The 10,062-nt window shown below is 40.1% G+C and overlaps 2 protein-coding genes across 3 annotated transcripts; one reads left to right on the forward strand and one right to left on the reverse strand.

Annotated features, from left to right (window-relative positions):
• Window positions 1-1,681: 1,681 nt before the first annotated feature.
• LOC111456824 (uncharacterized protein At4g04980-like) lies at window positions 1,682-7,017 on the forward strand. Of its 2 annotated transcripts, XM_023098841.1 has the most exons (10): window positions 1,682-1,925; window positions 2,045-2,104; window positions 2,368-2,562; window positions 2,848-2,943; window positions 3,045-3,171; window positions 3,247-5,230; window positions 5,331-5,496; window positions 5,586-5,750; window positions 6,309-6,461; window positions 6,534-7,017. In XM_023098841.1, the coding sequence occupies exons 1-10, from the start codon at window positions 1,860-1,862 to the stop codon at window positions 6,741-6,743; spliced, it is 3,222 nt and encodes a 1,073-aa protein (XP_022954609.1). In that variant the 5' UTR covers window positions 1,682-1,859; the 3' UTR covers window positions 6,744-7,017. The 2 variants fall into 2 exon arrangements, with proteins under 2 accessions (XP_022954609.1, XP_022954610.1); XM_023098842.1 differs by lacking the exon at window positions 2,045-2,104.
• A 314-nt stretch (window positions 7,018-7,331) lies between these two features.
• On the reverse strand, window positions 7,332-10,062 carry LOC111456826 (polyphenol oxidase, chloroplastic-like). Its single transcript, XM_023098845.1, has 2 exons — window positions 8,301-10,062; window positions 7,332-7,341 (listed from the first exon to the last, which is right to left on the reverse strand). Exon 1 carries the CDS (start codon window positions 10,060-10,062, stop codon window positions 8,368-8,370), a length of 1,695 nt encoding a protein of 564 aa, XP_022954613.1. The 3' UTR covers window positions 7,332-7,341; window positions 8,301-8,367.

Below are 10,062 nucleotides of genomic sequence, written 5' to 3' on the forward strand. Positions count from 1 at the left end.
AAAAAAAAAAAAAAAAAAAAACATTCATATAAGTTATAAAGATTATAATCAAATCAAACATCATTAAAATTGGGCCAATGAATGGGCTCCAAAATGCTTAAAGGGCCCTCTCAAGGCCCAAAATGTTCTCGTCAATGACAAGAAATAAAACTATTATGGGTCATTTTCTCTCAAAAACTTAGAGCATTTAGCGTTTGTATTTGATTAAATTCTCGATTTATGATCAAGTAATGGCATTATTGTAACTTTATCAAATAATTTTTTCGTGCAAATATGCCACTGATTTAGTAAAAAAAGAAAAAAGGAGTTCTTGATTTGATGATGTGTGAAAAACCGACTCAGAATTCATTCTGCTTTAAATAATGATACTATGATTTTAATATAAGTTTGTCATACATATTAATTACAAGCACAATATTGCAATCGCACTCTTGCGGCAGCAAGACCACGATTGTCCGATATTTGTTCTAACCTAGTGAACAAGTCTATCGTTAAACTTTTAAGAAAATAAAATATTTATAAATTTTCAAATTTCAATAATATCCTTAAAAATTTTAAGAAAATAAAAAAGTACTTAAAAAATTTGATTAATACCCTTTAGCTTTTTTAAAAAAAATTAAAAATACCTCTACCATTACGGTTCCGTAAAAATTTTAAATTAGCATTAACACTTTTGATCTATGTAGAAAAAGGTTAAAAAAAAAACTTACCCTCAATAATATGTACGGAAATCATCTATTGACATCTCATAGATTATTTTCATTTTTAATATTAATTTTGAAAGATCAATTGTATTTTCCAAACGTTATAGCAATATTAAGATTATTTTTGAAGCTTTTAAAATAATTTAAAGATGTTTTAAAAGTTTTAAATTTTTTTTTGAAAGATATTAACAAATTTTTTGAAAACTTAAGGTATTTCTGAGAAAGAAAAGCAAAGTATTCTGATACCCTTTTAAAAGTTAAAAATGACATTTTTGAAACAAAGTAGTAATGACATGAGTATTTTAAAGAGAGGAACAAAAATTTCTTATAAGAGTGTAGAAACCTCTCTCTAACAAACGCGTTTTAAAAACCATGATGCTGATGGTGATACTTAACTAATAAAAACAGATAATATCGATTAGCAATCTATTTCTGAAAGTTGAAGAGTATTTTTGAAACAATGTCCAAGATAATAATATTTTTATTAATTTAATGGGGAGTATTAATTTTACAAGTTGGAACTATGTTTGAATTTAGAAAGGAAAGAGATTTTCCAAGTAGATTAGAGAAGAGAGTCAAAGCAAATCAGGTTGGAGGGAACAAAAAAAATTAGCAAAAAACCAAAGAAACTGTTAAGAAGAACACCAAAAATGTGTTCCAAAAAGTTCGGAGAATCAGTTTACTTTGGAATTGGCTGTCAAATTCCCGTAATTTAGGAGGTCATTCAAATGGATTAATTAAACCAAACCTAAATTTATGAATCAAAGCCCCAAAGCTTTAGCACCTCTCCTTCACATCCCCCGCGACTCCTCTGCCTTCCCTCTTTATACACAAACTTCCCCTGCTCTGATTTCCATTTGCTCATTTTTTTCTTCTTCTTCTTCATTAGGATCTTCCATCAATCCGACCCCAAATGCTTCATTTCAACGCCGTTTCTGTTTATGTTTCGTTGTTTGTTCATAATCATTAGAACATTTCTATTCTTTTCTGTTGTTTGTACATAAAACCCTTTTGAGCAAAGAGAGATTTACAAGAGAATACGTGATTTTTGGTGTTCAAAATTGAAATCCCCTTCATACCCATTATTTCATTTGCGTTGGATTCGTTTTTTTTGTGCCAATCAAGTCTTTTCAAGGCTTGTTTTGGCTACATTTTATGGCTACCGGTGGCTGGTGTGGCTTAGGTCCTCTGCTGTTTCGTAAGAAGGCCTATGGCCTCGAGGTTTGTTCTTCACTTTTGTTGCATCTTTTTCTTATATGTATATTCAAAATCCATGGCTTGTTCTTGTTCTTGTTCTTGTTGTTCTTACGTTCTTCTAATGCTTAACAATCCATTTCCAGAGCCATTCTTCTCTTTCCCTTTTAATCTGCCCTTTCGGGAACTGGGTTTGCTTAAATAAGGTCGAAGTTTTTTTCCTTTCATCTTTCCTTGTATTGTTCATAAATTTATGCGCCCCTCAGATCTTATGATGATCAGCACACACGAAGACTTGACCTGGATGCAAAAAAACATAAAGGGTTGTTTGTTTGGTTTCCTAGAAACATTTCCTCAGAACTTTTCAGCTTAATGATGCATCCTCATCTTGTTTTTGAAGCTTTAACGTAAGATCAAACAAAAACAACCAAAAACCTTTGACATGGGTTATGTTTTTTTTCTTTTGTAGACAATGAGGAGCTCGTCCTACGCATTGTCGAAGAAATATTCGAAGAAATCAAAGCTTTCTAAAGTCGTTAGAAGGAAGAAATCGTCGAGATGCAAAGACAATTTTGTTCAAGTGATGGAGTTGAGGAAGAAAATCTTGGTTCTAAGAGATATCATTGACTTGCCTTCTTTAGAAGCCTCTGCTTCTATAAATGAGGTAAGTTTTGGTTGAATTGTTCTTCAAGTTCAATCTGTTTGAGAAACTTTAAGACACCCAATGATCCAATATTAATGGAAAGTAAAATTTCCAGCTGCTTAATGGCTAAGGCATCAAGAACTTTTCCGAGTTGTAAAAACGACACTATTTGTGATGTTTTTATAATCCAAGAACTTGTAGATTGCTTTGGTAGACCAACAACTTTCTCCTATTTGTTTGATTCATTGAAGCTATTTTGTTCATCTTTTGTTTGAAACATCTTTCATTGGTGATGGATTCTGGCAGCTCGTGGTGGGAACGATGGAAGATCTTCAAAAGCTCTATCCGGAAATCATTTCGGATATCCAATATTCCGAAATGAAGGAGACATGTATCGAACAGGTATGTTACGAAGATCTTGTGGTTTGAACTCTTGAATTTATCTGATGTTGTTTGTTTGAAACTCGAGGAAATAATGTTATGATCATTGCAAATTGTATCAGAGTCTGTCGTACTTCTGCACGACATTGAAATCGATTGGAGATTCGTGGATGATGAATCATGAATGGAAGGACAAGTCGAAATATAATTTGAAATCATGTCAGGAAAACTCTAGCTTCAATGAAATTGGTGAGTTTTCAAGTTTTTTGTGTTTTTGTAGAGAATATTAGGTTCGTAGTTGATAAAAGCGTTTCGTTTATGTAGTTGAATCTGTGTTGGCTATCATTGATTGCGTCGTTAGTATGGCGAACGAAAGGTTTGATGTGATGGACGATTACGTTAATGCAAAGGAATCCTCTTATTCACGGACGAGTTCGTTTGGTAAGAGCACGAGCTCGAACGAATCCTGCTCTGAAAGCAATAGCTCTTGCTGTTCTTCTCCCGAAACGCCCACATCCGTTCTTACAAACATTCGAAACAGTCTAAGAAAATCTTATGAAAAGGAGAAAATATCTTGTAGTTCTCCCCTTTTGTGGTCTCTTAGAGTACAAGCAGTGGAAAAATTGAACCCCATTGATATTAAGCATCTTTTGCTCCCCAAGTTATGTCATTATGGAGTAAACGTCTGCCCCGCCCCGAATAGAGTGGCGATCGTTGAGGAATCAATGACTGCTGTGGATGATAAGCTCATCTCCTCTAAAAAGGCTGATGCCAAAGAAGAGAAGGATTTGAGCAGGGTAGCAAGCCAAAAGGCTGATAGAAATGAAGAAATGGAAGCGAGTGTTGCTAAAGAAGAGAACGATTCGAGCAGGGTGGCCAGCCAACCGGCTGATAGCAATGAAGATACGGAAGTCCGTGTTGCCGAAGAAGAGAACGTTTTGAGTAGGGTGGCTAGCCGACAGGCTGATAGCAATGAAGATATGGAAGTCCGTGTTGCCGACGATTCGAGCAGGGTGGCTAGCCAACAGACTGATAGCAATGAAGATATCCAAGTCAGTGTTGCCGAAGAAGTGAACGATTCGAGCAGGGTGGCTAGCCAACAGACTGATAGAAATGAAGATATCCAAGTCTGTGTCGCCGAAGAAGAGAACGATTCGAGCAGAGTGGCTAGCCAACAGGCTGATAGAAATGAAGATATCCAAGTCCGTGTTGCCGAAGAAGAGAGCGATTCGAGCAGTGTGGCTAGCCAAAAGACTCATAGAAATGAAGATATGGAAGTCAGTGATGCCATAGAAGAGAAGGATTTGAGCAGGGTGGCTAGCCAAAAGGCTGATAGATATGAAGAAATGGAAGTGAGTGATATCAAAGAAGAGAAGTTGATATTGAGCAGGGCAGCTAGCCAAAAGGAACTTACTGAGAGAGCCAATGATATAGATTCCCAAGCTGCTGCAGCTGTTGAAGAGATGCCTGCACCAGAATTACCATCACCACCTCTACCCCTGGTGTTGCCTACTCCGGTACATGCTCCGGAACCCTCTGCAGTCGTCCTCCAACTACCGACACTGTCAGCATTACCGCCGCCACCACCACCGCCACCAATGATGCAGCAAAATGCAGTACTGTCTCAACAACTTCCACAGCTAGCTCCTCCACCACCATTGCCTCAGATCAAGGTAGTCCCAAATGCAGCAGCTCCTATGATACCTCCTCCGCCTCCTCCACCGTCGAAGGGAGTAGGAACACTGATAACTTTGGATGTGCCACCCCCACCCCCACCATCACCATCAAATGCTGGAGGAGCTATACCACCACCTCCACCGATGGCGCCCTTACATGGGGGTGCAGCTGCGACTGTGCCACCCCCACCTCCACCATCACCATCAAATGCTAGAGGAGCTGTACCACCACCTCCACCGATGGCGTCCTTACAAGGCGGTGCAGCTCTAGCACCCCCACCTCCACCAATGGCGCCCTCAAAAGGGGGGGGAGCTCTAGCACCCCCACCTCCACCGATGGCGCCCTCAAAAGGGGGTGCAGCTCTTGCACCCCCACCTCCAATGCCCCAAGGCGGTGGCATGGGTGCACCACCTCCCCCTCCCGGTGGTGCAGCTCGATCCCTGCGCTCCAAGAAAGCCGCTACTAGACTGAAGAGGTCTCATCAGTTGGGAAATCTGTACCGGACACTCAAAGGGAAGGTGGAGGGATCCAATCAAAATCTTAGGGGATCTGGTGGGAAAAAAGGCAGTGGTGGTAGCAGTGCCGGAGGAAAACAAGGAATGGCTGATGCATTGGCGGAGATGACAAAAAGGTAATGTACTATGCATACATACACTAACAAACATCTTAAAGAAACAGAACACTGAAACAGGAAGCTTAACACAAATGTTGTCTCTTTTGGGATGTTTCAGATCAGCATACTTCCAACAAATTGAAGAAGATGTTAAAAACCACGCAAAAGCAATCAACCAGCTTAAACCGAAAATTTCAACTTTCCAGTCATCGGACATGAACGAGCTGATCGATTTCCACCGGAGCGTGGAGTCTGTCCTGGAGAATTTAACTGATGAATCACAGGTTTGTAAGAATTGTGGGTTGCCATGTTTATAATTGTTGCTTTCAAAGTGTGATTCAAAAGAATAGGATGCACTTTCTCATTGTTGAAGGTACTAGCAAGGTTTGAAGGATTTCCCTGTAAGAAGTTGGAAAATTTAAGGACTGCAGCAGCGTTATACTTAAAGTTAGATGCAATTGTCAATCAGTTACAGAATTGGAAGATCGTTTCGCCTGCGGGACAGCTTCTCGATCGAATCGAAAACTACTTCTCTAAGGTAGTCTTTGAAGTATTGATATAAGATTAAATTTATAATTTTTAACGAGTTTCTCTTTTAGAAAAGTGCTTGAGATATTGCACCATGTCATCTATGAACTATGGCTTTTGTGTAACGGTCCAAACTCAACGTTAGCATATGCTGACCTCTTTAGACGGGTTTCCCTTCAAGGGTTTTTAAACGTGTCTATTAGGGAGAAGTTTTTACACCATTATAAAAAATGTTTTGTTCTCCTCCCCAACCAATGTGGGATCTCACAATCCCACCCCCCTTCGGGGCCCAGCGTTCTTGCTGGCACACCGTCTCGTGTCCACCACCTTCGAGGCTCAGCCTCCTCTTTGGCACATCGCCTGGTTTCGTGCTCAATACCATTTGTAACAGCCCAAGCCTACCGCTAGCAGATATTGTCCTCCTTGGGCATTCCCTTTCGGGCTTTCTCTCAAGGTTTTTAAAACGCATTTGCTAGGGAGAGGTTTCCACACACTTATAAAAGAACATTTCGTTCTCCTCCCCTACCGATGTAGGATCTCACATTTTGACTATGCTATAAACATACAGATTAAAGGAGATCTCGATGCACTTGAACGAACCAAGGACGACGAAGCAAAGAGATTCAAGAGTCACGGTATTCAATTCGACTTCAACGTGTTGATACGGATCAAGGAATCAATGGTGGACCTCTCTTCCAGCTGCATGGAGTTGGCTTTGAAGGTGCTCTCACTGAAACTTTGGCACTTAAAAAAGTAAAAAAATGAACTAATTTCATTTCTGTGGTTGATAAAGGAAGCAAGAGAGTTGAAGGCAGCAGCACAGGAGAAGGCAAAAAATGGAGCCAAACCCGATAATAAGAACACTGCAAGTTCTAAGATGCTATGGAAAGCGTTTCAATTCGCATACCGAGTTTACACCTTCGCCGGTGGACACGACGAGCGAGCTGATAGGCTAACCCGAGAATTGGCTCTAGAAATAGAGAGTGAATCTCAGAACCAATGATTTTCTTCTCCTTTCTTATTTTTGGCTTCAAATCACTGAACCATACGAGATTAGCAGTTGGTCTTACACCATATCTAGCATGGCCTTTACGTTGCTTAACTTTTTTCCTCTGTCCGGATAGGACCCTGTAAAAATTATGTAATTAATGTCAGTTATGCTATCCGTACCGTGTATATACGTATATATGTACGTATTTACAAATACAACTGCTCTGAACTCGAAATACGTACTGAAAACCAATCATGAGTTCGAATGTATACGTAAAGTTCTTAACCATGCAAAAGATTTCTTATGTTTAAGCTTCATCATCCTATTATATATTCAACTTCTAAAGAGGTTTATATGAGAGCTTTATAACTCATGCTTATAGTGGTTATCTTGTAGTTATAAAAACGAGACGATCAAGAAGCTCGAGATGAAAGTCGAGATAGGAGAATATAGTTCTCTCACGATTGTTAGTTCTGGTTCGAGACGTAGTGGACGCTCACAATAAACTCAAGCGACAACGGGTCACGGTTTAGGAGAAACAAGAACTTGTATTTTACAAAACCTATCCATATCTATACGAAGCAATATTATGTATTGCACCAATAGTACCCTTACCAAATGTGAGATCCACATCTGTTGAAGAGAGGAACTAAACATTTTTTACAAGGGTGTGGAAACCTCTCCCTAGTAGTCACGTTCTAAAACCGTGACGCAGACGTCGATACACGTTCTAAAACCGTGACGCAGACGTCGATACGTAATGGGTCAAAACGAATAATATTTACTAGCGGTGGGCTTGGGCTGTTACAAATGGTATCAGAGCTAGACACCATGTGGTGTTCTAGCAAGAACACTAGGCCCTTAAGGGGGTGGATTGTGAGATCTTTGGGCCCTCGAGGGAGTGGATTGTGAGATCTTACATTGGTTGGATAGGGGAACGAAACATTTCTTATAAGGGTGTGGAAACCTCTTCCTAGTAGATGCGTTCTAAAATTGTGAGGTAGACGCCAATATGTAACGGGCCAAAGCGAACAATATCTGCTAGCGGTGGGCTTGGACTATTACACCAATATACTAATCTCAACTATTATAATAATGTCGTTACTGCTATTCCTACTATTAACGAGTGCTAAGACTATAATAATGCCCTTAATTATTACTGCTACTACAAGTATAGCTACCTCAAACACTATTACTTCTTCTATCATTTACCTATTAGGATCGCACAACAATGCACACACTCCATCTAGATGAACACAAAGAACAGAAGAAAGATCTACCATCTACTTGTTAGAATCGCACAACAACGCACACTCGATCTAGATGAACACAATGAACAGGAGAGAGAAAATTCATTGAGAAATATTAGCTAAATGTTTTATTGATGACTTCATGTCTATACACCAAGAGAATACAGAGAATGAAGAGAGAATGAAGAAAGTACATTTTGGAAGCACTGGGTATATATATGGTTGTTTACTAAATATAGCTTTAACATATACTAAATATATCTTTGGCCGATCTTTTATTATAAATATCTATCATATATATCTTTACCCGATCGGTTACGAAATGGGCATTAACACAAAGCCCTTATTGATTGAAAAGACAATGTAAAGTAACCGAAACGCCACACCTACTGACCTTTTGGCTGAAGTTCGATCTTCATCCCTCCAATGGTGACCTTGTCTCCACCAACCTTAGGGTCGAGCCTCACAATCACACTCTCATCGTCCTCTATTCCCAACTCTTTAAGCACCTCCGTTATCACAACTCGTAAAGACGTCTTTCCACGGTGGTTGTGACCATGCGGGACGGTTGTAAACGTTCCTACAAACTCAGTATTCCCCGGACACACATCGGAGCCATCATCAACAACATTAACAAGCACATTAAAATGAACCCAAAATCTCTTATCCAATTCAATGCCTTCTATCACCAATACCTCATCTTTCTCACTCTTTTCCTTTTCATTCATTAATTTGTTCGGTCTCTTCACCGTTGTGGTTACCATTGAATTGAGACCCTGAGGAAATTTAATAACTTGTGGAGCTTGCGTTGTTTTTAGCTGCTTTTTTAGACGTGGGGTTTGCTTAGTATGCAGCCATGGAAGATCTACATATTGGTAAACATATCCAAGCCTTCTAGTGTCCAAACAATCACGAACTTTGATGCGTACAGCTTGTTTATGCTCATTATAGAACACAAACGAGGAATTCAACCAATCGGGGTTATCAAAATCTCTTGCCTTCCCATTCTTTAACCCTTGCCAAATGCTCCACATGCGATCCACATTCGCATGATGACCATAAAACAACGGATCTCGAGCTGCCGAGTAAAACGCTCCCATGTTCATATGGTTCTTGGCGTTTGGATCGCCAACCCAATTGTGAATATTATTATGAGGAGATTTCTCAATGGTACCCATCCCAGTTTCTTCATTAGCTTCATGAGATGCAATGAGTAGCTTTCCATGGAACCCTTCAGCAGTATTGGCGTCCGTTATCATTTGCTTATGCATCCACCGGAGATTAGAATCGACGACGTCGTATGAAGGGTTGTCGTCGCCGTGGTAGTTAAGGTTAAGCAATTTATGTGGCCTATGCCTTTGATTACGTAGCTTGTCATAGAGTGGCGAATTTGGGTGGTCGTAGATTTCTGGCATTTGCATACCTTCAGTATTATCCCAATTCCAAAAGGGTATGACGAAATTTGGTTCGTTAATTAAATGGCCTAAGATTCTCTCGAAGAAGTAGAGGTAAGCTCGGTGAAATGGGAAGAACAAAGCGTTCCAATGGACTTGCATTTCGGCGTTTGGGAAGCCTAATTGTTTGTAGGCATAATCACAATAGGCACAGTGAACATCGGCTTGCCTGTAAAAGTTACGAGGGTCGTTGGGAGGGAGGCGTTTCATGATATGAATGGCTTTCTCGAAGTTGAATTGTTGCTTTGGAGTAAGCGAGTGGGCGGGTGGGCGAATGCGGAGTTTTGTTGTGTGTGGTGGATGGATGAAATCAATGATATCATGGATTTTGGGAGGGCAGCATGGGATGTGTTCGTTGCCTTCTATTGTGGCTGCCTCGCAGTTGTTGACGTCGGGTGCTAAAGGTGCTGCGGACGCAGGGCTTTGTTGGTTGGTTAGAGCAGCTGCACCATAAAGTCCGCCCAGTCCAAACAGCACATCTCTTCGGTCAAATTTGCTTGTGGAGTCTCCATTGGAGGCTCTGCATGGAACCTGGTTGATGCCACGGCTTTTGTTTTGAAGGTTGGATGTTTGGTTTTTGATTTGGGAGTATGGGAGAATGGATAGAAGAGGAGATATAGAAGCCAT

The sequence above is a fragment of the Cucurbita moschata genome, unplaced genomic scaffold, assembly GCF_002738365.1.
Source record: "Cucurbita moschata cultivar Rifu unplaced genomic scaffold, Cmos_1.0 Cmo_Scf00019, whole genome shotgun sequence".
Classification (NCBI taxonomy): domain Eukaryota; kingdom Viridiplantae; phylum Streptophyta; class Magnoliopsida; order Cucurbitales; family Cucurbitaceae; genus Cucurbita; species Cucurbita moschata.

Excerpts from the sequence above, each read along its gene's own strand:
- LOC111456824 (XM_023098841.1), top strand. The coding sequence starts at position 1,860 with ATGGCTACCGGTGGCTGGTGTGGCTTAGGTCCTCTGCTGTTTCGTAAG. Across the intron at positions 2,563-2,847 it reads CCTCTGCTTCTATAAATGAG|CTCGTGGTGGGAACGATGGA; the intron begins GTAAGTTTTGGT and ends GGATTCTGGCAG. Across the intron at positions 5,751-6,308 it reads TCGAAAACTACTTCTCTAAG|ATTAAAGGAGATCTCGATGC; the intron begins GTAGTCTTTGAA and ends ATAAACATACAG.
- LOC111456826 (XM_023098845.1), bottom strand. The coding sequence starts at position 10,062 with ATGGCTTCTATATCTCCTCTTCTATCCATTCTCCCATACTCCCAAATC.